At 40.4% G+C, this 27,821-nt stretch overlaps 1 protein-coding gene across 3 annotated transcripts in view; it reads right to left on the reverse strand.

Annotated features, from left to right (window-relative positions):
- The window catches only part of LOC122758028 (voltage-dependent N-type calcium channel subunit alpha-1B-like), a 75,351-nt gene that overhangs the window by 10,117 nt on the left and 37,413 nt on the right, over window positions 1-27,821 (reverse strand). The window contains exons 26-45 of one of the 3 annotated variants that reach the window (XM_044011809.1): window positions 26,569-26,589; window positions 23,503-23,599; window positions 21,799-21,959; window positions 21,517-21,654; window positions 19,368-19,569; window positions 18,871-19,035; window positions 17,834-17,944; window positions 16,403-16,486; window positions 15,376-15,378; window positions 13,509-13,625; window positions 12,755-12,820; window positions 11,161-11,252; window positions 10,917-11,067; window positions 9,971-10,098; window positions 7,776-7,872; window positions 3,190-3,295; window positions 2,987-3,094; window positions 1,958-2,076; window positions 1,574-1,749; window positions 1,226-1,361 (exon numbers count right to left, since the gene is read on the reverse strand). In XM_044011809.1, the coding sequence (XP_043867744.1) occupies window positions 1,226-1,361; window positions 1,574-1,749; window positions 1,958-2,076; window positions 2,987-3,094; window positions 3,190-3,295; window positions 7,776-7,872; window positions 9,971-10,098; window positions 10,917-11,067; window positions 11,161-11,252; window positions 12,755-12,820; window positions 13,509-13,625; window positions 15,376-15,378; window positions 16,403-16,486; window positions 17,834-17,944; window positions 18,871-19,035; window positions 19,368-19,569; window positions 21,517-21,654; window positions 21,799-21,959; window positions 23,503-23,599; window positions 26,569-26,589 (2,278 nt within the window). Of the gene's footprint in view, window positions 1-1,225; window positions 1,362-1,573; window positions 1,750-1,957; window positions 2,077-2,986; window positions 3,095-3,189; window positions 3,296-6,573; window positions 6,671-7,775; window positions 7,873-9,970; window positions 10,099-10,916; window positions 11,068-11,160; window positions 11,253-12,754; window positions 12,821-13,508; window positions 13,626-15,375; window positions 15,379-16,402; window positions 16,487-17,833; window positions 17,945-18,870; window positions 19,036-19,367; window positions 19,570-21,516; window positions 21,655-21,798; window positions 21,960-23,502; window positions 23,600-26,568; window positions 26,590-27,821 lie in introns of all 3 variants that reach the window. The other 2 variants (XM_044011810.1, XM_044011811.1) reach the window with 2 other exon arrangements.

Below are 27,821 nucleotides of genomic sequence, written 5' to 3' on the forward strand. Positions count from 1 at the left end.
GATGGTTGTGATATCGGTTTATATGGTTGTGTTAGATGGTTGTGTGTAGGTGGTGATATTGGTTGATGGTTGTGATATGGTGTTGATGGTTGTAATATCTGTGTAGTTGGTTGTGATATCGGTTTATATGGTTGTGATATTGGTTTAGATGGTTGTAATATCGGTGTAGTGGTTGTAATATCGTGTAGGTGGTTGTGATATTGGTGTTGATGGTTGTGATATCAGTGTTGATGGTTGTAATATCGGTGTAGGTGGTTGTGATATCGGTTTAGATGGTTGTGATATCGGTTTATATGATATCGGTTTGATGATATCGGTTTAGATGGTTGTAATATCGGTTGTGATATCGGTGTAGATGATATCGGTGTGGTTGTGATATCGGTGTAGATGGTGGTGATATTGTGATGGTGATATCTGTAGATGGTGGTGATAATGGTTTTGATATTGTAGATGGTGGTGGTGGTATTGATGGTTGATGGTTGTGATATCTGTAGATGGTGGTGATATCGGTTGATGGTTGTGGCATCGGTAGATAGTTGTGATATCGGTGTTTAGATGGTTGTGATATCGGTTTATATGGTTGTCGGTGTTGATGGTTGTAATATCGGTGTAGGTGGTTGTGATATCGTTTAGATGGTTGTAATATAGGTGTTGTGATATCGGTTTAGAGGGTTGTGATATCGGTTTATATGGTTGTAATATCGGTCAGTGTAGGTGGTTGATATGGTTTATATGGTTGTGATATTGATGGTTGTAATATCGATTGGTGTAGGTGGTTGTGATATCGGTTTATATGGTTGTGATATAGATGGTTGTAATATCGGTGTAGGTGGTTGATATCGGTTGTTATTTGATGGTTGTAATATCGGTGTAGGTGGTTGTGATATCGGTTTAGATGTTGTGATATCGGTTTATATGGTTGTGATATCGGTTTAGATAGTTGTGATATCGGTTTAGATGGTTGTAATATCGTGTAGGTGGTTGTGATATTAGATGTGATATCGGTGTAGATGGTTGTGATATCGGTGTAGATGGTGGTGATGGGTACAGATGGTTGTGATATCGGTGTAGATGGTGGTGATATAGATGGTTTTGATATCGTAGATGGTGGTGGTATTGGTATTGATGGTTGATGGTTGTGATATCGGTGTAGATGGTGGTGATATCGGTGTTGATGGTTGTGGCATCGGTGTAGATGGTTGTGACATCGGTGTAGTTGTTGTACCTGAGGTCTGGTGGAGTACGGCATGTCCTCTGACTGACCACGCTGCAGTTTCCTCCGAGCTTTGGGCCTCTGTGATTCCGGCGAGAATCCTCCGGATTGGGATTGGGAATGTCTGATGGAATTCCTCTGGTTCAGTCTGAGCACAAACAGTGACAAGAAGAAGAATCAGTGTTCTCTTCTTTTGAAGGCTGGGTTTATTTCTAAGTGTCACATGTGAGCGACTCTTCAGGGTAAACTGAGCACAAAGAGCCATGTTTCCATGGCAACCATCAGTGACACCTGCTGACCAGCAGCAGACAGACGGAGGCAAACACGGCTCAGCTGTGTCATTAACCCTCATATACTCACACTGAGTCCTTGTTCGTCGAGGTGACGGCTGTGGTGGTGGAAGTGGGCGGCGCTAATGGCTGAGTGACAGGTGCGGGCTGGGGTGAGAGGGGCTGTTTGGGGCTGCAGGTCGGCGGCTCCACTTCCTGTATGTGAGTGAGGGGCAGCACGGGTCGGAACAACGATCCCAGTTTACACTGCAACACAGAACACAGTGGAGGCATTAACGTGGTCACTTTATTAGGTACACCTGTATCTGCTCACACAGTGCATTTGACTCACTTTATGAATCACATCTGGACTTTTTATGGACAAGAATATGCTTGTGTACATATTTACACAAACTATGTACAGATATGGAGGCACATGAGATAAATAGAGGGAATAAAACAGAGTGTGATGTACCTGCAGTCCTCCTGCGTGCTGCTGCTGCTGCTGCTGCTGAAGTCGCTTAGCTCGATTCTGCTTGTAGAAGTCAAAGATCATGTGAGCGGCGTAGACTTTCCCCACTGTCAGCTCATTGTCTGGAGGACACAAGACAGAGAGAGTGAGAGAGTGAGGGATGCAGTTCTCCTATCAGGCCAGTAGATGGAGCCACATGAGCATCATATCTCAGCTCAGAGACAGAGGAAGGAACAGCGAGTCTTCTCGACTTTAATCTTATCCCTCATTTGTTATTAATCATCAATCAAATAATACATATTATATATTATTTTATGTTATCTAATTGACTTATAGCCTGTAATCCCTTTAGTTTTTGCCTTTTATCATCTGAGCCCCGTGAAATTCATTTGATAAGGGGTCACATTCTTTACTAAATAACAAAGGTTTTTAAACAAATAAAATGTGCCAGAAGCTAACGAGTGTATATAACGACGTTTCTGCTCATCTGCACAGCCATTTCTGTCACGTCTAAAATGATTGTTAAACTATAAACCGGCTGTTTACAAGAGTTTTATGTTTGATTAATGAACCGTGACTTTGTTTGTTCATTTTTCCACAAGAAAAATCCAGAAAATCTAATCTAATCTAGTTTATCTAGTCAGAGAATGGCTGTTGTAAATCTGTCTGTAACTATGTTTTGAAACGTGTTATATAAATAAAGATTCATTGACGCTTTATGTATTTATTTATGACGTGGGAAACTGGAAGTGGGCGGGGCTTACGAAAATGAAAATCAGCTTTCATCGGGTGACTTTTTGTCGTTTTACACATGTAAAAAGTCAACGACAACTTTGCTGTACGTCGTACAGGAAGGCCGCCATCTTGGGTTGAACGGCCACTTTTGGCAATGTTGGCAAATTTATTCCATTATTATATTTCATTTATTCCATTTAAGGATGTTTTTCTGCTTTTATTGCATATAAAGGACATTTTTATCTAAATATAATCAAAAGAAAGAAAAACAAAATGAGTTTGAGAGACAAAGCTCACATTTATGTGGCGTCACCAGCAGGTCGATGGTCTTCTGCGACAGGTTCGGCCAAACCCTCTTTAGCTCCCTCTTCAGGTCGGCGTCGCACAAATGCTGAGCCAGGACGCCTGTGGACACACACACACACACACACACACGTTATCAGTGTGTGTTCGGCCACACTGAAGGAACTCTGGGACGTCTGGACGTCGGAGTGTCTCACCAGACGCCAGCTTGATCTCCAGCGCCGTGCGAATCAGAGCCATGAGCGTGGACGTGAACTGCACCGTGTTGTCGTCGGCGATGGGCATGTTCATCCTCACCAGGCGCTGAGAGGGAAACGAGAGGAGGAGGAGGAGGAGTTAAAGGGAGAGTTCAGGGATAGTTGTGGTGAAGTGTGGTGACACAAAAGTGTCCATTCACCAAGAACTAGTAGAGGACAACTGGAAAAACTGATTTGAACAACTTATCTATAAAAATGTACACTCACTCCCCCACACCAAAGAATCAGCGTTTTAAGCTCACAGAGACACAGGAGCTGCTGGTCCACTGCTGCCTCGTGTGGTCAGTTTGTGTCACTGAGGTTAATCTGAAGATCAAGTGGATCAACAACTCCTGTGTGCAGTGTTGTTAAAATCGCTGATTTTCTCTATGGGGTTTGGTGTGGGAGAGCAAATACACACCAGTTTCCTGTTGGAAAAAGGCTGTCTAACAACAAATGAATGTACAGTATTAGTTAAGCCTTTTCCTGGTTTCCCTGATTTCAGCCATGATTTCATGGAGCCTTCCAGGTGAACGCACACTTTCAATAAAACCCTTCAAAGAACATAAATACTTATTTATGATGAATGAATCACTAATATTACGACACAATTCAGTTCATTATTGTACAAGTGGAATCATGCAGAATAAATGCAGGAATGCTGGATTAATACTGTGATTACACACACACACACACACACGCATGCAAAAAATGTGTGATTAAAATAATTACAATTAAATGAAAGGACCAGTGTGTCAGAAAAATAATACAGAAATATTCCGTTAAATACAATTATATTTAAAAAACATAGAAAAGATGTTAAAGAAAATCCACAGCAAAGTAAAAATAAACGTGATTCAGCAGAGAAACTAACAGGGACGATTTTCACCCGTGTTGAAGCCATTTCAGCTGCTGATTCAGTGATAATAATTTGTTGTAAACGATAAGAAGTTTAGCATGATGCTAATCTGTTCCCACACCGTGCAAGTGTTTTTATGACTCGCTAATTTAATAGCCGGTCGTGTTTTGTTTGGGTGAAAATACTCAAATAAGTGTTTACTGAAGTTTCTCTATAAGCTAACGATAAAACTGAACTCATTGGACGTGTCGTATGGACGACGCTGTTAGCAACGCAGCTACTTAGCTAATGTTACGACGTGTCAAGAGGGAAGTCAGTCATAATGTTAGCCCTCATTAGCTAACATTAGCTAGCCAGCTAATCACAAAATTGAGTACAATTTGCTGCAAAGTGAGCGAGTTTTCATTCACCGCGTTATTCGCATCGTTTCACTTTTGTATGAACAAAAATGACGACAGACGTCACCAAAGCTCGTGGAAGTCAAAACGTGATTGGCTTGACTGTGTTTGAGGGGCGGGGCATTGCCACGGCTCAGTTTTTCACGATAAAAACAAAGAAATACGTCAAAATAGACATGTGGGTTGTGGGATGTGGGACATGTCGCTGTCCATGTCTGCTGCTGTGTCTCAATCAAATCTGTGTCTCTGTCCGCATCTGTGTCTCTGTCTGTGTCTCTGTCCACGTCTGTGTCTCTGTCCGCATCAGTGTCTCTGTCCACGTCTGTGTCTCTGTCCACGTCTGTGTCTGTCCACGCCTGTGTCTCCGTCTGTGTCTCTGTCCGCATCTGTGTTCTCTGTCCACGTCTGCTGCTCTGGTCTCTGTCCACATCTGCTGCTCTTTCTGTGTCTCTGTCCACGTCTTTCACTGTCGATTCACAAAAACACAGGAGTTATATTTGGAGACGGAGACGCGTGGGTGTGAGACGTTTGTAACTGCGACAGGGCAGAGTCCACGTCGTTGGTTTTTAACGTGATTCAGTTTGACAGCTGTGTGTGTGTGTGTGTGTGTGTGTGTGTGTGTGTGTGTGTGTGGTGCTGGATGTCCTCGCCTGACGAGGTCAGCCGGAGACGCGGAGACGACCCCCGAGCACTGACTCACATTACGCTCCTTACATTTGATCAGCATCTCTGACTGAAGAACGGGCTCACGAGAAGACGGTGAAAAGGTCTTTGAACGCATCATCGAACGGATCTGAGGAGTCTGTGATCGTAAAGTAACGTAAAAATCCTGGCGTAACTCATCATACGAAACAATTAAGCTACGATTATCCAGCGATTGAGATACATTTATTAAATAATGCTTTATTACGCTAAAATTACATCAAAATTAAGCTATGCTGCAATTATGCTTTAGTTTAGATACAATCACAATATGATAACGCGACAAGCACATCACAACTATGCTATGATTCCCCTATAATTAAGATACAATAATGCTTTACTACATCAAAATTATGCTATGCTACCATTCCGCTTTGGTTTAGCTCCAATTAAAACAGTTAAAGCCTGGAATTAAGATTATACAACAATTATAATACAATTATGCTTGTTTTTTAGGGGAGAAATTTGTAAAAATTACGCTATGCTACAATGCTACACTTTGATTGTGCTACAGTTACAAAACGATAATGCGACAACGTCACTACGACTATGCTACGATTGTGATGTTTTGCCACAATTACAGTTTGTACTACTGTTAAGATCGAGTTATACAACGATTATGACACATTTTTGTTGCATTTACGCGACAATAACACTACGATTACACAGTGACACAGTTACGCTATGGTTTACGAAATTAATATACTACAATTATGCTACGATTAAGCTAATTACAGTAATACTACACAACGCAACGAATGCCATGCTTATGCAATAATTAAGCTACAATTATGTTACAATTACAACAGTTTTGCTACAATTTTGCTATTATCACTGCATTAAATTACAATTATATTGCACAATTTCGCGATGACTATTATACAATTACTATATGATCTGAAAAAATATGCTGCCAATTGTAAAATGTTTGTTTAAATTAAAATCTGCCATTATCCTAAGCCCTTTGTTTTATTTCTCGTGTTTTAACTTATTTGGATTTTAAGTTTATTTTTGTCTTTCTCTATTTACTAGGGTTGTGTTTTTGTCCTTGTTGGTTTTTTTTGTGTCACAATGAAACAAGAAATATACAAAAAACTAGTATGAACTAAATCAATATTTGTATCTAAGTCTAACGTCCAAATGAATATTTAGTCTCCACTTAATGTTGTAAATTTAAGTGAATTCCTCTTATAGTGACTCTTTCCACGCCACATAAAATCCATAAAATCTCATTTCTGCAGCCAAAAAGAAGAGGAAATATTGAAAAGAAAAGAAACAACAGCAGCAGACGGGAAGAAACCGACTGTGACAAACTGACAGAAGCTTGAAGATGTTTGACAGGAGGACGAAGAGGAGGACGAAGAGGAGGACGAGGAGTGGTTCTACCTTATAGGCGACTCGAGACGGACATTTCTTTCCCAAACCAAGAGGAGGGGACATGTCGCGGAGCATCTTGTACATATCGCTGTAACACATGCGGCCACTTCCCGCCGGGAAAACACGGGTGTGAGGCCATGGAAGGAAGGGTGGATGTTTCCCCCGGATGAATGAGTGAAGGGAGTGAAAAGGAGGAGGAGGGAGGGAAGGAGGGAGGGAGGAGGTTGGACAGCAACATGAAGTGAAAGAAAAGAGGGAGACACAGAAATCCTTGTTAATAAGATTTCCAGGATATGATGGTTTTGGAATTCCATCCTGGCCGGATTTACAGATTCAGGAATGGATCCCAGAGGAAGAGGCAGGGGGCGGACACTCCGGAGGATTACCTGCACAGAGATGCCTGATGGGAATGAGGAGTGCATTTTACATTAAAGCAATACTCCACCGAAAGCTTCAGAGAATCAAACACGCTTGAAACCACAGCGGTTGTGGTGGAATATTCCTTTTAAAGTGATAGTTCAGGTTTTTCAGAGCGGGATTGCATGAGGTGCAGACTCTGTGGTAAGTTGTCTGAGACAGGCAGGCTTGGCAATATCTCAAGAATAGATGTTTGATGCTGTAAGACTGCTTACTGGATTTTAGCACGCTGGGTTATGAGGGTTGCTGGTCTACTGCTGCCTCGTGTGGCAAGTTTGTGTCAGTGCAGTAAATGAAAACAACAGTTTTCTGAACCGCAAATTGATAAAATAACACATTTAAGCTTCCTGATGAACTTCAGCGTGATGTGATGTTAAATCAACAACTTTCTGTATGGGAGAGCGAATCAAACTTCACTATCCAGACAGAAAACAGTGTCTGACAGTGAGACAAAGAAGGTAATAATGTTTCGAACCATAACAAGCATGTCTGTCTCTGAGTATCTCATACAACCACACTTTACAACCCTGAACTATCCCTTTAAGATGCCGTCTGTGTCTGCATGCTCAGAGACATCAGCAGTAACCAAAGAGGAAACAAAGCTCACTCTTTTCTTTAGAATCAACACAGTCATCACATGTGACTCTGTTTGTTTGTTTGTTTGTTTGCTACTCGTGGTTTTGTTTCCTGTCATCGTCATGGTTACGTGCCTGCTGGTTAGTGGAGGTCTGATGCACGTTTGTGGTCAAAAACCAGCACAATCCCACAAAGGGACCATGTGGACAAGTGCAAACCTTATAAGCCACCCTGTTGGGGCACTTCTTCCCCAGACCAAGAGGGGGCGAAATACAACGTAACAATTTGTACATATCCTGATAGCGTATCCTCCCGCTGAAAAAAGACGAGATAGTGGTTAGGTCACAAGTTGATATGAAAACATCCACCTGTAATAATTGTCTTATTAAAGGACACAATGGTTCGTTCCAGTTGTACCCGGCGGTCGTAGCTGAGAACCTCCTGAGAAAATTTAACTAACTCCAAGAAGTCAACTTTCAGGCAGTTCCGAGGCAAAAAACTACGAAATATTACAAAACATCACTTATATCTAGTACTGACAGTCGACTAAAACTAGCATAGATAGATACCCCAAACTAGCATTGACAGACAACTAAAACTAGCATTGACAGATAACTAAAACTAGCATTGACAGATACTTAAAACGAGCATTGACAGACAATTCAAACTAGCATAAACAGATACTTAAAACTAGCATTGACAGACACTTAAAACTAGCATTGACAGACAACTAAAACTAGCATTGACAGATACTTAAAACTAGCATTGACAGACAACTAAAACTAGCATTGACAGACACTTAAAACCAGCATTGACAGATAACTAAAACTAGCATAGACAGATACTTAAAACTAGCATTGACAGACAACTAAAAACAGATACTTAAAACTAGCATTGACAGACAACTAGATTAGCATTGACAGACAACTGTATACTTAAAACTAGCATTGACAGATACTTAAAATTAGCATTGACAGACAACTAAAACTAGCATAGACAGATACTTAAAACTAGCATTGACAGACAAATAAAACTAGCAAAGACAGATATTTAAAACTAGAATTAACAGACAACTACAACTAGCATAGACAGATATTTAAATCTAGCATTGACAGACAACTAAAACTAGAATTAACAGACAACTAAAACTATCATGGATCGATCCTTAAAACTAGCATTAATTAGAACTAGCATAGACAGCTAAAACTAGATTAGATAGATACCTAAAACGAGTGGATGAGAATCAACAACAATTCCTCAGCTGTAACTGATCATAGATTTTGTGGAGATAATAACAAAGTCGACATTAATTCCTGGAGAAATGTGTAAAAAAAAAAATGATAAAGACTGGAATCCTTGAGCTTTAAATAAATGATGTGGTGATGTTACTATAGTCACTTCTGTGAGCAGTTCATTTATATTCAGAGGAATAAATTAGAATTCCTCCTCTGTCAGGTGACAGCAATTTAATCTCACAACTCTCTCCCGGACTCACTCGTGAGGTTCAAACCCCTGAAGCTGCACAAATAATTGACTCTGAGCTTGTTTTATGCTTAAAGGGATAGTTCGGGTTTTCTGAAGTGTGCTTGTATGAGGTAATGATGCAAAGACCGCACTAATTGGACTGTGCCAAAGACTAAGCCAGAGGCTTGTTCTGTTTAAAACATGGCTGCCACCTGGGAAACAGTGAAGAAATAGAGACAACCTCATAAAATCTATGTAATCTTACATGTTCATCAGATTATCTCACAGTTACACAGACTTTTCTGATTGGAAACTGGAGTTTTTTCATGTGCTTTTCTCTCTTGCACCAAACGCCATAGAGAAAACCAGCGTTTTTAGCTCACAGGGACACAGGAGCTGCCGGTCTACTGCTGCCTCGTGTGGTCACTTTGTGTCACTGAAGTCAGACCAAACAAATGATTTCAAGCAACGACGTCACAAAAAAAAATCCCATTTTAACTTACTCATGGAGACAACAGTGGATCAACAACTCCTGTGTGCCGTGATGCAAAATTGATGATTTTCTCTATGGGGTTTGGTGTGGGAGAGTGAGTGTTTTACAAAGTAACACAAACTGCTGTTTCCTGTGTCCAACAGTGAGACAACAACGGAACTATCCCTTTAAATAAGAGGGGCAGAGAGGTTCACTGACATACATTCTCTCGTTGGAGGGAGAGGAGTTGTTTCTCTTCACGCTACAGTGACAGACTGAGGAGCTTAGGGAGGCAGGAGCGAGGAGTCAACGCTGGATTTACATGCATCACTTTGGCCTGCAGGGGGTTTGTCACCAGCCTCCACCCGCTCTCTGCGCTCAGGCTTAATGTCACTCAGACACCGTCACTCAGACACCGTCACTAAGACCCGATTTCCTTTCACAGACTCGTCAGCGGTCAGAGATCAGGTCACGTACCACGCCGCGGGGTCGTACTCTGCCCACACGCGGATGAACTCGTCCAGGTGATGAGGTCCGAGGATGGAGGCGTCTCTGGTCAGATACTCAAAGTTGTCCATGATGACGGCGACAAAGAGGTTCAACATCTGGTGAAAGCAAAAAGGCAGGTGTTTCAAATCATACTCTGATATTTATTACGACTGAACACGGAGCGACAGTGGACCAGGGGACTGGATGGTTGTGGGTTTGATTCCTGGCTCCGCTAGTGAGTGAAATGCACTTTATTTTTTTATAAAATGACAATGACGTGACAATGTTGACCCACAGTAGGGCTGAACGATTTTGAATAAATATCGAAATGCGATGGTTTTTGATAGGAATCACAAACCTGTTCTCTTCAGTCTGTGGAATAAGACGTGTACAGATCAAGACAATGGTTCATCTAAAATTATAGAATTGCGATTATTTGGATCAAATTCCTAATTAATTGTTCAGCCTTAATCCACAGCTTTAATAAAACCCCACAACAACAAACGTAAGAGGGAAAATCACAAGAAAATAAATCGATGGCAGGTGAAAAAATGTGCAACAAACAGCTGACATGTCAAAAATGTCTTATAGATTTGGGGGACTGCGGCTTTAATAAATGTTTTGGGTATCGGTGATAAAGAAGATAAAGAAAACAGCAAAACAACTGCAGATTAGTTTCCCTTATCTCCCTGGCTTATATCTTAGTGTCTGTCCTTCACTTTTCTTCTTCTAATAACATGTAGCAGCATGTGCACAGAGAGTGTGACGCTGCCCCCCACAGGTCAGCCTTGCCAATCACATTTTGAAGTTCGTTGTTCACAGTTGTTGACTCAGTTCAAAGTTCCTTAGTGTTAGCTCATTAACATGAACAAGCTACGAGGCTAAAACATGTAAGAAGCATCAACTGTCACTGTCGTTTCCTGTCGTCACTCACCAGGAAGGAGCAGAGGAAGATGAAGGAGACAAAGTAGAAGTAGGCAAAGTCACTCCCGCACTCCTTGCCCACGCTCCCCGAGAGCTTATCACACGGTCGGTTACTCAGACACGCCAGCATGATGTCGTGCCACGCCTCGCCCGTCGCACTCCTGACACACGGCGGACAAAAGGAGCACACGCACGTACGTGTTACGAACACGGCGATAAAAGCAGGTGGTGGCGGTGGATCGTTTGTGTTTCACCTGAAGAGAAGAGTCAAGGCCTGGAAGAAGGTCTGGAAGTTGTTGTGGTGGCTTATGGACGTGTCCTCGTTCAGCTCGATGTTTCCAAACACCTGAGACACAGAGACACACAGTGAGACACACAGTGAGACACAAAGTGAGACACAGTGAGACACAGTGAGACACACAGTGAGACACAAAGTGACACACAGTGAGACACAGTGAGACACAAAGTGACACACAGTGAGACACACAGTGAAACACAGTGAGGCACAGTGAGACACACAGTGAGACACACAGTGAAACACAGTGAGACACACAGTGAACACAGTGAGACACACAGTGAGACACACACAGTGAGACACAGTGAGACATACCGTGAAACACAGTGAGACACAAAGTGAGACACAAAGTGAGACACAGTGAGACACAAAGTGAGACACACATTGACACACAGTGAGATACAGTGAGACACACAGAGACACACAGTGAGACACAGTGAGACACGGTGAGACACAGTGAGACACACAGTGAGACACAGCAAGACACAGTGAGACACAGTGAGACACAAGTGAGACACACAGTGAGTGAGATACAGTGAGATACACAGTGAGACACACAGTGAGACACAGTGAGAGACACACAGTGAGACACAAGTGAGACACAGTGAGACACAGAGACACAGTGACAGTGAGACACAGTGAGACACAGTGAGACACACAGTGAGACACAGTGAGACACACAGTGAGACACACAGTGAGACACAGTCCTGAGAAGCCTCTTTGATTCAAACAAATCTGATGATGAGGTCAATCATCACAATTCATTCCACTGTAAACCTGAGATTAAGATTAAGTTGTTATTCTTAAACACCAGCGCTGAAATTGCAATAAACATCTTTATTTAATAATGTGAAACAAATTACACAGACAAATGTTTGGATTTGAATCCACCTTCTTTCGTGCTTGGAAAAGAACAACAGAGAAGAGGAATGAAAGAAAAGGTGGAGTAATTGGGTCATGGAGAGATGGATGGAGAGGAACAATGAAACATCTTGAGGGATAATTACACCTGTGTCACCCCTAGCTCGTTGATTTGGATTTTGTTTTGATGTGTTTTTGTTGCTGTTGTTGTTTAGAATGAGTTGATGGGCTATGTCTTATTATTATTATCATTATTATTATTATTATTATTGTTTTTTTGTTAATAATAATAATCAAATCTCACTGTTAGTTTTTCTGAACCTGAAAAACCAAACCCCATAGAGAAAAACAACAATTTTACATCCACTTCTGCCTCCATCAGTAAGTTTAAATGTCTTATTTTGTGATTTCAGTGTTTGAAATCCTTTGTTCAGATTAACTTCAGTGACACAAACTGACCACACGAGGCAGCAGCAGACCAGCAGCTCCTGTGTCCCAGTGAACTAAAAACGTTGATTTTCTCTTTATATATTATATAAATATTTAAAAACTTGAGTTTCCAGTCAGAAAAGACTCTCTAACAGTGAGATAAAGCAGTGAATATACTCTTAAGATATCCTTAAGACCACAAATCAGTTTTTCCTGGTGACCTGAAGATTAAAGGTCAAAAGCAGCTCATGTTTCTGACTCACCTGCATGCCAATGATGGCATAGATGAAGAAGAGCATGGCGATGAGGAGGCAGACGTACGGCAGAGCCTGAAAACAAACACATATTTACATGTATTCTCACACACACACACACACACTCACGGCTGAAGCTGCAGGGTTGGTTCTTTTAAAGCAGCTATTTATATCTAATGCAGGAGGAGGAGAGCGTTTGTTGTAATTAAATGGCCTCCCTTTAACATTCAGTCCATTTCCAGTGGCTTTAAAAGCTTTCAGCGCTCACGTTAAAGCGGCGCTCACGTCCCTCAGCTGCAGTCGAGCCGCGCGCTGTGTTTAACGTGATTCGTCTCGGGGGGATTTAGAGAGTGAAGCGGAGCCGAGTGTGAAAATCTGAAGGTTGTGTCTGTCTGCTGAGAGCTCTTTAGTTTGATTTGTTAACAGTGACAGAGGAGCTGCTGCTGCTGCTGCTGCTGCTGCTGCTGCTGCTGCTGCTGCTGCTGCTGCTCACTGTGTTTCTGAATCACATTTATTTAACACTTAATCTCTGCTCAAACACACATGTGGAAAAATTCTGTGTTTAAAGGCAACATTGACACAAAAGTGTCTTGTTACGACATTAAATACAAAGATTCTATCAGTGTCTTGATGTTAAACTAAGATACGATCTGATCACATACAATAATTGTAAAATAAGATGAGAAAAATGATGATACAATACAATCTGATAAGATATGAGAGTTTATGAGAGAGACAAAGTTAAGATAAAAGTTAAGTTCACCTTAAAGGACTGGACAAATGTCCACAGCAGGATACGGATGGTGTATCCCTGACGCAGCAGTTTGATGAGACGAGCTGCTCTGAACAGTCTCAGGAAACTTAGGTTGATCATTTTGTCCTGGACAAGAAAAACAAGATTGGACATTTGGACACTGAGACACAGACTGACCGACCTGGAGCTCATGCTGGAGACACATGCTAATGTAGATGCTAATATAGGTGTTCTGCTAGTGTAGATTAGTGTAGATAGAGGCTGTACATGCTAATGTAGACGTTATATATGCTAATATAGAGGCTATACATGCTAATGCAATTGTTATAGATGATAATATAGAGGCTATACATGCTAATGTAGACGTTGTATATGCTAATATAGAGGCTATACATGCTAATGTGGATGCTATATATGCTAGTATAGAGGCTATACATGCTAATGTGGATGCTAATATAGGTGTTCTGTTAGTGTAGATGCTGTAGATGATAATGTACATTTTATATGCTAATGCAATTGTTATAGATGCTAATATAGAGGCTGTACATGCTAATGTAGACATTATATATGCTAATATAGAGGCTATACATGCTAATGCAATTGTTATAGATGCTAATTTAGAGGCTGTACATGCTAATGTAGACGTTATAGATGCTAATATAGAGGCTGTGCATGCTAATGTAGATGCTATAGATGCTAATATAGAGGCTGTACATGCTAATGCAACTGATATAGATGCTAATATAGAGGCTGAACATGCTAATGTAGATGCTATAGATGCTAATATAGAGGCTGTACGTGCTAATGCAATTGTTATTAATGCTAATAATGAGGCTGTGCATGCTAATGTGCATGTTATAGATGCTAATATAGAGGCTATACATGCTAGCATGTACATGTACAGTACATATTGTACATGCTAATGCATATGCTAATGAAGATGCTATAGATGTTAATTTAGATGCAATAGATGCTACTGTAGATGCAAATATAGATGCTGTGGATGTCAATGTAGATGCTATAGATACTTATACAAATGCTAAAAAAATTATATGGATGCTAATGTAGATGCTTATGCTATAAATGCTAATATAGAAGCTGCTATATATGATGTACTTGTTAATGGAGATGCTGTTCATGCTAATTAAGATGTTACAGATGCATATGCTATAAATGCTAATATAGAAGCTGCTATAGATATTGTACTTGTTAATGTAGATGTTGTACATGCTAATGTAGATGCTGTAGATGCTAATGTAGTATCATAAATAATCACAATTTTTATTTTTATTTATCAAAATAATTGTAATTAGCCTCAACTGTGACCTACGATGTAAATAATTAGACATATTTTAACATGTTTGAAATTTGAATAATCTGAGGAATACTGGTAATTCGTTCCAGGACCACTAAACATTGAATTTTATTTTTAATGGAAATGTAAACTTTATCTTGTATGTAAAAGTGAAAAATAAACCCCAAATATAACAAATATGAAGCTGACTAAAATTAGCCTGTGCCAACAACAGCACTTATTTTAACAATTATCCACATTAAAAATGATTCTATTCATGGAAGTTCACCATCATTAGCTTATGACAAGTCATTTTTATCACAATACAAGAGAAAATCTTATATAATCTCCTCCGTACTCAGCACATAATATCATCTAATCATCCTTTTTTGTCCCTAATGTGATGAAAATAACACGAAAAAACTAAATCATTTGTGAAAGTGTGAGTGTATTTTTTTTTTGCTGTAATTTCTCTCAATGATGATTATGCTGCCGTCATTAAATCATTTCAGACACACACACACACACACACACACACACGCGCACGCTGACAATCAGCCGCCGTCCAGAACAGCCACTTACCGTCTGGAGGTGTCAGATGTTAGAGTGTGAGGCGGCAGCAGAGACACAGCAGAGGACGGACACACGGACACAGAGAATCAAAGAAGCCAGGGACAGAAGAGAGGACGAGTGTTCACATGAAGAGAGACAGACAGATGGACAGAGAGAAAAGACACGGAAGCTTCAGTCCTTTAATCCAACGCTCCGTCAGACATCACTAACTCCTCAAAACGTCTGCTTTTTTTCTCAATTGTTTTGCATTTTATTGCTTTTTATGTTGTATTTTTTACTCTTTCTTTTATACCGTAAAGTTCTTTGGTACAACTTGGCTGGTTTAAAATGTGCTATACTGTCTAAATAAAGGTGACCTGTGACCTTCTTGTGGCAGAGCTTTGGAGTGGAGGACTGAGAGTACAAGAGCAGCGAAGCACAACTTGTACAAACCATACATTTGAAGCTGATACATCAAATACACTTACATTGATACATGATATTATTCTTAAATATAAAATATAATTAAAAGCATGTGAGAGTTTACTCTGTGCTTATTTGATCGTGATGTCAATGTCTTTGTTTTTAAAGTGGGATTGTATGAGTAGCGTAAACAGCTGTGTCACGCCCCTGCACCAAACCCCATAGAGAGAATCGTTAATTTTATGATCACTGCACACAATGAGTTGTTGATTCACTTCTGCCTCTACTGATGTGTGCAAATGTGTTATTGTTTGATTTCGGGGGTGTGAAATCCTTCATTCCAGTTTACCTTAGTGACACAAACTCACCACTAGAGGCAGCAGTAGACCAAGCAACTCCTGTGTCTGCACACGCTAAAAATGTAGATTTTCTCTATGGAGTTTGGTGTGGAAGCAAAAGTGGTTTACAAACTTAAATTGAGATAAAGTACTGAAAATATTCTTAAGATTAGATTTGGCGAGGTAAGTTTTCTGTTAAGTGGCTTCAGTGACCTTGGCAGAATAAGCACCTCAAACAACCCCACTTCCAAAAAAAATATCCCTTTAAATCACTGGTTGCCGTGACAATCCCTTACCTTAATCTCTGTGACCAAGATGTCGGTGATGCTCCCGAGCACAGTCACAAAGTCAAACACGTTCCACGCTGCTTTCAGGTAGTTCTACAAAACAAAGAACGACACGGAAATTGAAGTCAAACTTTGAGGAAATTTGCAGGAAACAGGACACAAGAAAAGTTTAGTTAAAGTGATTAAAGTCAGGTTAACTGTTTGGGAAGAGCAAAAGGTTTGAGTAGAAGTGGATTCTGCTGCTTAATATGAACCTGGACGTCCAGTGTGCACGTCACAGCTGTATTCACCAAACACAACACAGCTGCTGCTGTTCCTTTTGTCACGCAGCTCCAAGTTTCTGAATAAAGTCTGGACGAGGAACACCACGTTAAAAAACAATATATAAAACACTGCACCATATATCTATATATGTGTATATCTGTCTTTTAACATGGCATTACGCGTCCAGACTTTATTCAGAAAACTTGGAGCTGTGTGGTGAAGGAACAGCAGCAGCAGCTCTAAGTTTCCGTTAAAAGCAGTCTTGTATAAAGTATGTTACCAGAAAATGAGTTGAAGTCACTTTTTTTTTATAATATTACAAATGACATTTACTGTACTTGTGTCAAAGAAGTTAAAGTATTAAAAAAGTGAGGAGTGGGTTCATTCTTTTTTACTTAATTTTAATTTTATCTATTTATTTAACTTTATTTTAAAAGAGCCTGTTTAAGTCTAAATGTCCACATCAGGGGGGTTAGGGTTAACAGTGTCTCAGATATTCCACTCACAAAGACGGGACAAAACCTGAAACACCTGAAACACCTGAAAACACAAACTCCTCAGGACAAAATGTTTGTTACACAAGCAGAGACCAAAAAAACAAACGAAAAGACAAGAAAAACCCTTTCATAAGAATAAAGAGCTAAACGTGGAGACTGCTGCTTCCTCTCAGTGTGGCTGATCAGAAGCTCCTGAGGGCAGAAGCTGCTGCAGCTGCACAGACGCCGGCCTCGCCCGCCGGAGTCTTCACAGGCAAACAGGTGGAAGTAAGTGGAGTGTGAGAAAAACCATTTAATAAATGGGCTCAGCAAATGGAACGGAGCCAGTGATGAAATGCCTCGCTGGAGGCCAGATGGCCTCACACTGAGGAGGAGATTTATTTTCCCTCTTTGTCTGTGTGTGTGTGTGTGTGTGTGTGTTGTTCTTACTACTCCTCGCTCCTGACGTGACGATTAAAATCACATTTGTCTCTGTGTGTGTGTGTGTGTGTGTGTGTGTGTGTGTTTTCACAGAAAAAATCATAGTAACTGTAACAGACGGGAGCGTCGTCCTCGCTCTGGACTGTTTTACATTTTTAAACAGCGCTTTTTACTTCAAATGGAAGCACAGTGAATAATTCACCGCGCGTGTGTGTGTGTGTGTGTGTGTGTGTGTGCGTGTGCGTGTACGGTGGCTCACCAGTGGACCGAAGGCGATGATCTTGAGGATGCACTCCAGGGTGAAGAGCGCCGTGAAGAGGATGTTCAAGTATTTCAGCATGGACTCGTACAAGTCTGGAGCTCCGTAAAACTGAGGAGGAAACAAATAAAAAATCAACGAAATAAATGAATAAATAAGTTGACAGACGTGAGGACAGAAGAACAGTGAGGCTCTGTACTGATGAATAATACACAGCTCCTTCTTCCTGGAACACAGAGCATTTAAGCTGCTTTTTACCCCGTTAATATGTTCAAGTGTACAGTTTATACAGTTTATACAGAGGTTATAACATGTGCGATGTAACACTGTCTTATATCTGTTTTTCCTGCACAACCTTCGACATGTCACCAATTATATACAACATAAATAAATAAAAAAGTACTTGTTTTTTTTTTATTCTGTTTTAAATCGGATTGAATTTGTGAAATGTGGAATTACGTCACAGTTCAAATGCACTTGCTGATTACGTGATTCTATATCATACTCTGTATATCTAAAGGAGATCTTTACGTGTATTTTAATGTTATTTTTTTACATTATATTGATTTTGTTTTATGCTTGAAAAAGATGTACCCATGTCAAAATCTAAATCTAAATTTTTATTCCTGTTTAAACAAAGGTTATAATAATATTATTTTTTTAGTTATTACATCGTGGAGAAGTGGTGCAATTATGCACATGTTTTACTTTCTTTTTTGCTTATTCAATTTGTAATTCTGCTGATTGGTTTTGTTTTGGAGCGACAGGTCAATGGACCAGACTCAGACACAGACTCGGAGTCGCTGTCTGTCTGGAGCTCGTTTGTAATATCTCAAACATTAAGATACTTTTACAATTATTATAAGTACCTTGTCGGATGTCTTCAGTCTTTACCTCACGTCCCATTTTTCCTTTCACCACAACCTGTCTAGGCACCTGCTGCACATCTTTGAGTCTGTTGTTGTTTCTCTTCTGTCTTACTTAGTTTTGCGAGGAGCGACTCCCTCACTCCCTCCCTCCCTCCCTCCCTCACTCACCTTCATCATCAGCACGACCGTGTTGAGGGCGATCAGCGTCATGATGGCGTACTCAAACGGAGGCGACACCACAAACTTCCACATCTTGTACTGGTACGACAGCTTGTTCTCTGGCATGTATCTCGTCAGGGGTTTGGCGTTGATGGCAAAGTCGATACAAGCTCTCTGTTTGTTTGGAAAACAAACAAACAAACAAAAACAGATTGCACACGATAAAACGACTTCAGAAAAGGGCTGGAGATAAATGTCCCACCAGGACAGAGACAGCTGGGAAGACACTCGAGCATCGTGTAAACATTTTGTGACATCAAAAAAAGAAATGTTCTCAGCATCATGTCAACAGAAATCCCTGTGAAGTACAGCCTCTAAACTCCCCCCTGCTTCCTTTATTCAGGCCTCCTCTTGTTAATGAACGTCATGAAGGACGTATTTAGTCTGGAAGAGGATCAGCATGTGTTTGGACTTCAAACTAATCAGACATTCTCTCTCCCTCTCACCTCGTTCTTCTCCAGACTGCACTCCGACATGGCCTTGTCTCCCTGCTCCTGGAAAGTGATGATGATCAACGCCACGAAGATGTTGACGAAGAAGAACGGGAACACGACAAAGTAGACCACGTAGAAGATGGACGTCTCCATGCGGAAGCCCGGGCTGGGACCCTGGTCCTCGTACGTCGCGTCCACAGAGTGTTTGAGGACCCTGAGGAAAAAAAACAAAGTAATCACAGATTCAAACCCAACAGCAGTGGGAATGATCAGAATCAGAATACTTTATTAATCCCAGGAGGAAATTATGGGGAAAAATAACGATACGTATACACTGGCCACAATGTCGATAAAAGCAGGAAACAGCCGATCGCCTGGATTTATTTTGATTTCATGACTGAAGAATTATCCAAAAAATGACAAAAAGATAACTTTGATTTTCCATATCTGGCAGTTATTCAACCGCTGAGAAGCTGACGTCACAAGCGTGCGACGCAAATCTCGTCTGACTGGACGGTCGTTATGTGGAGTACGAGTACGTAAGTATATGGACGTAGAAAGCTCTATTTCTCTGCTTTCCAGAAGTGTTTGAATGTTCTAGATATCACAAACGGTCGAGGAGTTAGGGGAAGTAACGTTAACGTTACTTTTCCTGTTAGCATTATAGCTAGGTTAGCTAACAAGAAACTCATCCAGGCCACTTGATGAACACATTAAGAGATATTTAATAAATAAAAACACTATTCAATATTAATTTGGACTCAAAAAGACAGACCAATGAGTACCTGTAAATGGGTAAATGAGCATTTAGGCTGCTTTCATTTCCATTACTATGTTAAAACGTATAAGAATGTGTCTTATATCCTTTTTTTTCAGCACAATCTATAAGAAATCTGATGAAATTATAACTGTTTATGATTTTCAACTATATAAACACACCTGAGTAAAAAAGGTACTACAAATCGAATTGAATTCGTGAAATTTGGAAAATACATCACAGTTCAAAGTACACTTGTTTTTATGAACAAAAATGAAAGAAAAACTGTCTATTTTGTGACTTTTGCACAATTATTTGTTTATATACGATCATATGCATCATATTAATGCAAACCATATATAAAACGACAATAATTTCTTTTTAACCCATTGCACCTTAGGTAAACATTTTGTGTTTTTGTTACTGTATATTATATTTTATTACATCTTGGGTCTTTATTTTCTTAGGTTTAATTTTATCTTATTCTATTTAAATGCAACAAAACAAAACTTCTTGTACGTGTAAACATACTAATTCTGATTCTTACTCAACAACTCTTAACATTTTTGTAAAGCCTGAAGATGTGACCTGCACACACACACACACACACACACACACACACACACACACACACAGGATGTCCATATAAGGAGTGCTGTATATTCCTACATGAACTTACCTGAGCACTAAGGGTTTAAACAAAGTGGTACACTGAGAGAGTAGCTTCCCAGCTACGCTTCTAATTCACCACAAAAGGTGATCGTGACGAGCTCAGTGCGCTCCACAATTACAGTGAGGGAAAGAAGCAGAAACAGAGACGACGATGATGATGATGATAATCGTGGTGCCTCAGCAGCAGCAGCATCAGCAGCAGCATCAGCAGCATCATCAGCAGCAGCATCAGCAGCAGCATCAGCAGCAGCACATTGACATTATCTATGCAAAGAGCCTTGATTGCGTCTTCAGAGAGAAACAGTGGCGTTTAATCTGCCTCCAGGTGAGCGGAACTAAACTTAACCCTGTAATATTTCAACAACACTTCAACTGATTCTCAAATTCACTGCTTCACAGGGAGCTGCGACAGAAGAGAAAATCAGGTTATTGTTTTTCTTTACTGACAAAGTGTTCTGATATCTCGACGACTTGAAGTTAAAGTTTGCTTTGTGTCTTTTTGAAACCAGAAGAAACCATATTTGGAAGAGTGGGGGGTGGAGCCTGACTAAGGCAGAGAGGGGTGTGTCTGCAGGAAACTACTCAGGAAATGCGAAAACAACCAATTTCTTTCAGGACTCAAAAACGCTGCAGTACCTAGGCCGGGCCTGTAAGTGGCGCTGTAATGCTGTTAAACAGATGCAAGTACAAAATACAAAGAAATATGTGATGTGGAGTTTCGCGCTGACTTACATGGGCCAGCCTTCTCCGGTGGAAACAGTGAAGAGCGTCAGAAAAGCCCAGAGAACGTTGTCGTAGTGGAAATCGTACTTCCTCCACTCCCTGGGCTGAGCCTCCACGTTGTCTCTGTCGTAGTCCAGAAACTGTCCTCTGTGAGACACAAGAGAATCAAGAGAAAAGAGGAGAAATATTCAAATGTGAAGGAGGAGAAACTCACTTACAAATGTCAGTGAAAGGTCAGATACGACCACGTGAGTGAGACATTTTAAGAAAACTTAATTGGACGGTTCGTACCTGCAGTCTTTCTCCAGAGCTTTGGACTCGTCGGTGCAGTAGAAGAATTTGCCTTTGAAGAGCTGCACGGCGATGACGGCGAAGATGAACATGAAGAGGATGTAGACGATGAGGATGTTGAGGACGTTCTTCAGAGAGTTCACGACACAGTCGAACACGGCCTGGGACAAAAACAACAGCAAGGAATTAAATCATGGACATACATATGATTTCAAAAGCAACGGAACAGCAACATTTCATTTTTCTTGATTGTGGAATCACTTTAAAAAAGTGTGATTTTTTTCTTTTAAGAAACACTGAATCAGAAAACAAACAGCAATTTTTAGCATGAAAATATCTACTTTAACTATCAAATCTACGTTAAATTTGCTTGTGAAAAGTGAAACCTGTTTTCATTAAAACCAATCATAGTGAAGTTTATCTCAATTAAAGCTCTGCTGCTTCGTTAAAGTTCAAAAAAGAACAGTTAAAACACATTTTCCAGATTTTTATCTTTTTGTGTCATTTGATATGCAGATGATACACGACTGTTCACGATAATCTATTGTGATGTTCTGTATATTAAAGCTCTATAAGAGAAAGTAATATTTTACAGGTTTATTTGCTAACTACATTTCAAAATAAAGCAATAAAAACGACTTTCACTTTCCACAAAGAAAATGAATTTGGTTCCAAATATGTGATTTAACATTTTCAACACTGCCACCACATCTTCCTTTTGTGGACAAATGTGTGCATCACATTGATGACACTTGACTAACACACTCTCTCTCTCTCTCTGTATCTCTGTCAGTCCGCGCCGCGTCCTTCATCGACGAGTCCTGACATGTGTGCAATATAACCGATGAAGATGCCGCGGCGTGACTGATCGCCCGCTGAGGCTTTTCTTTCCCCCAGAGAGTCGTTCTCTCCGCTCCTCTGCCGACCAGCCTGTCCGTCAAACTCCTCTGTCTGTCCAAAGTATCGCAGGAGGACTCGTGGACGAGTGTCCGTCTCTCTGCCGGCTCTGATCCATCTCCGTCGTCTCACCTCTGTTACTCCAATTACAAGATCTTCCATCTGTTGTCAGATCCATTACTTTTGGGAGCAGAGAGTTGAAGCTGTCGTCTCCACGTCAGAGGAAACACCTTTTTGAACATTACAGACTTTTTGGCTTCTCCGTTGACTGGAAATTCTGTGTAGGATCAGGAAATGTCCTTCCTTTAGCCCGTAAACATCTGGTATCAAGCAAACTCCCAACCATGACCCGTCACCCACTGGTTTCTGATCACTTCCTTTAAAGCTTTGACTTCTTGGTGTCATTTTGGGACTAGGGTCCACAGCGAGGTGTGGGATTGGCTGCCACTCCCCCGTGACCCTCATGTGGAGGATAAAGCGGCAGCAAATGGAAAGACGGATTACTTAAATTTGCAGTATCGCCCACCCCTACTACAAACTACTAAAATAATATACAGTTAAAAATATGTAATAAATATAAAAATGTAATGTGGTAGAAAAGTGAATCAGTTCAACCTTGAACATTCAGTTTCAGTAGATCTTCAGTGGAAACTGGTGAAACTCCTAGAACTTCATATTTTGTTGAAAGACACCAAACCAGAGGAAAGACCAGCACCAGACTGGATCACATCACAGTCTCTCGTGATTACACAGGAAAAAGCTTTTGATTCACTTCAGAACAGAAGATGACAGACTGGGTTAGCCCACCTTCAGCTTGGGCAGTCGTTTGATGGTCTTGAGCGGCCGCAGGACTCGGAGGACCCGCAGGGACTTGATGGTGTTGATGTCTTTGCCTTTCGTCCCCCTGTGCGGACGGAAAAGAACATGCAATTAGCCGACGTGACTCAGTGCAGGCGATAATCACCGCACGTCACCCAGTCTCTCCAGGAACAGTCAATATTATTCTTTAGATTTGAGCAGAAACATGCCAGAATGGAAGCTTTGTGTTAAGATGATTATTATTATTTTCTTGCTTCTTTGACAGCGGCTGTCACTGCTGACGATGAATAAAGGACGTGTGTGAAAATTAACTCGCTACTTAGAGACTGACTGTCCAAGGACAGAGGGAGAGACGGAACACGTCGTGGCTGCTGCTCTCGCTAGTTTCTGGACATTATTTCTTTAGTAAATAATGTGTCTGTGAAAGTCCTAACACACCTAATAAAAGCTAGTTTTAAATCACTCTTAGACTCTAATTTCCAACAACTTTACTCCCCAGTTATTCACAATTTGGATTATTTAAATCCCAAATTTAAGAACGCTCAAGGACCAGTGATTCCCAAACACTGGGTCGGGACCTTCAGATGGGTCGTGGGAGATTTATTTCAGGTCCTGAGACAAAATTTGAAGAATTTCCCCAAACCCTTTAGTAAAGATTTTTGTGTGTATGTTGTCATTTCCTTTCCTTCCTAATTTTCTTTGGTAAATACTGTGTTTTCAAAGGACCTGCACTATTACAGCAGAGTAGAAAACAAAAGCTTTTTCAGGTCATACCCAGGATTCTTAATAAATAAATGTGTGTTTTTTTACCTTGCATTTTTCTCCCCAAATATAAAATCTACATAATCTTGAGTTTTAATGGAATTATAACCCAAGGAATCGGAATCAAACTGTGAGATTGTGAAAGATTCACAGCTCTGGTGTGAACACATGTTTAGAGCGTGACAGTTTCAGCTGTTGCTTTACGCGAGTATATCTATGATTCACATTAGTAGTGATGCAGTAAAGAAGCTCCAGCTCCAGAGGAGCCTGTTTCCATATGTTTCAGGCCTGAGGCCTCCTCCTCCTCTTCCTCTTCCTCCTCCTCCTCCCTTAATGGAACACTCTTAACATCACGTCATGCGGGTCTCATGCTAAGATGACTGTGTTATTCCGGCATGCAATCTGCAAAGTCAATGCCAGTCCTTTGCTATTCAAGGACGTCCACACATTGAGACAAACAACAGCAGTAGCTTTCAGAAGAGCCTCAGGGCAGAGGAGATGCAGTAATGTGTGTGTGTGTGTGTGTTCACATGAATCATGTGTTCATCAGCCTGGCATATGAGGCCATCCCTCAGTCCATCATGACTGATCCACTCAGCCGCTTCCTCCTGAGAGCGACGTGCACTTCCTGTGTCGGGGACACACAGAGAGCCACGGCGTCCAATCAGGAGGAGGCGGCTCAGAGGAGGCGGCTTAGAGGAGGCGGCTCAGAGGAGGCGGCTTAGAGGAAGCTTCACATGTTACACGCGAGTCAATTACGTGTCTGATGTGTAAATAAAGCAGCAGATATCAGTCAGTGAGAGGAGGCTGTTTAAGCACTGAACAATATGACTTTGCTTAATTTTTGTTTATTTTAAGTATCATTTAGCACAATAAATAGAGTCCGAGCACTCACACAATGAAAGGACTACTGGAATTTATGGAATTATTTATTTATCGCAATTTTGAGGCACTAAACGTAGGTGACGAAAATTGGCACAAGAATCAGAACTGGTGAAAAATTGTGTATAAAATAATGGTAATGAGTAAAAATTAGTTGCACCAAAAAAAGTCCATCGGGACCATGGCCATCAACGCAACAGGAAGTTGGCCATTTTGAATTTGGCGTCCATTAATTCATCTGCAATTTGTTTTGTAAAATTGAACAAATTTTGTCTGAACACATTAATCGTCGCGACATAAAAACCTGCTGGCAGGGAGGCGGCTGAGAGGACCAGGACCAGGAAACAGCGCTGGAATTTGGACGAAAACAAAACACAATCATATTGTTCAAGGCTTCATTTTCGCCGTAACACCGATAATAAACATGGAAGTGAAAAGTGTGCCACCGTGTGTTGGTCTTCTGAAAGCTATGACTTGGAGTTTCCAATATTGTCTTTTTATTTTGATTCCCCAATATTGGTAAAAAAAAAAAAAGAGGTTATTTTTCTAAACAAAAGGGAAGAAAGGGAGGGCAGAGGGAGGTCACGGTCATATCCCAAAAACTTTGAGATAAAGTTTGTTTGGTGGAAAATAGGGGTGGGAATCGCAGCGGAACTCATGATGAGATACGACACACCCACTCTGCGACAGTCGATACTTTTATTTAAATTTTATACAACTTTGTCTCATGAAAATGAATGTTTTTACACAACTTAACTGCATTTTCAATTAAGTTTTGTTACTTTTGATAAGATTTTTGCCTCAATAATGGAGCGTTTAGGGCAGTTAGTTGTGCAGGAAAGTAATAGCTAAATAAAAAATACATCACGATATCTGTCATAGAATAAATAATAATAACATAGAGAAGCTGTCATGTCAATACTGAGGTATTCCATATGATACCATACATGTTCCAGGATAACATCACAATACAGTGATTCTGCGATCTTTATTTCCATTTAATGAATCTGCCTGTACCATAATTATGGTACATTCCATTTACATTGGATGTCGAAAAGTCGGATCTGAGAGTGACGTTCCAAGTTGACCGTGTTCCAGTAAAGGTTGCTCCGACTTTCCCATTTGGAAATGAAAATGGAACGCCCCTCAACTCCGACTTTCAACTACAATTGGAATGCACCATTTTCACCTTTATCCCCCTGAAAAACATGCTGTTAAATAGTAAAATATCCATATTTGGTGCAACGTGTGTCAACAATTGTATCTCATGAGTCGGGACATATCCATAATTTTGTCCCACCCCTATTTGGAAAGGTTAATCAAAGGAGCATTTCCTGTTTTATCATGTGTGCGGGGGGAAATGGACAAGGACAGTCATTGAGCATAAGTTAGATAGGGGACAGTTCCCACCTGGCCACAGTTTGTTGCGATCTGATGAGAAAAAGCAATTATAAGCACAAAAACACACACACACACACACACAGTAAATGAGCATAGAATAGAAAAGAAAACAAAAGAGCAAAATAAACATATTAAGCATATATCACACAGACACTGTTCAACTTTAAACTGACAACATCATGAAAAGAAGAGACACAGAAAAGAAATTAAACTCTTGAGTAACTCAAAATATGACTCTGATCTAATAATAATGTGAAAGTGTTTTAAAAACAAGTAGAATGATTTTCACTGTGAGGGCATTTTTTTTTTTACCTTAAAATATAAAATAATATCCTTTTAAGTGCTTTTAAATGATAGTTCATTTCGTTAAAAGGTAGTTATTTACACACAGTAAAAACATGCTAGCACTAAAATCATGGCTTCCAGTAGGGACATAAGGAAAAACACTTAACTTAACAAAGGGCTCATCACATAAAATCGACACCAGCTTAAGTCTACATTGTCTTAAGTATGTTTGCTGCTTTGTTTTGCCATTAGTCAGCGTTTTCTTACTGGAAACGTGAGTTTGTAGACCGCTCACTCTCCTGCACCAAAGCCCATAGAGAAAACCAGTGATTTTAGAGCTGTTGGTCCGCTGCTGGATGGATCGACTCCTCTGTGCTGTGCCGTAAAATCACTGATTTTTGCTATGGGCTTTGGTGTGGGAGAACGATTAGCTAAAAAACTTAAGATTTACTGCTGAAAAAAATCAGTCTAACAGCAAAATAGAGTAGAATGTACATTCTTAAGCTATCATAGACTTAAGCTGGTGTAGAGTTTATGTTGTTAATTGGCTAAAATTTGTTTTGTTGTGTCCCTGCTGGCAGCCATGTTTTATTAGCGCAGGGTAAGCTAGCAGTGCAGATTTCACAGAAATATACCCTGAACTATACCTTTTAAATAATTGTAATGTCAAAAAATGAATCATGAAATATGTTATAATAAGTTACTTATAGCTATCATTCACTCTGTTTAATTAGTTTGCATTAGCATGGAGTGCATTTTATTCTTAGCTTGAACCTTTGTTTACACTGGTTCAGTGCTGCTGTACATTATCTATGTTGTTCTATACTAACACACATCAGATATGCCTGATAAATGGAGAACAGGTAATTGCACTTACGCAACCTGAACCTAGATACGGTTATGTAACACAAACAGAGTAAATGCCAGGTTTGTGGAGGTGATGATAAGACGAGCAAATCACAAAATATGACATTTAT

Source organism: Solea senegalensis, linkage group LG21 (genome assembly GCF_019176455.1).
Source record: "Solea senegalensis isolate Sse05_10M linkage group LG21, IFAPA_SoseM_1, whole genome shotgun sequence".
Classification (NCBI taxonomy): domain Eukaryota; kingdom Metazoa; phylum Chordata; class Actinopteri; order Pleuronectiformes; family Soleidae; genus Solea; species Solea senegalensis.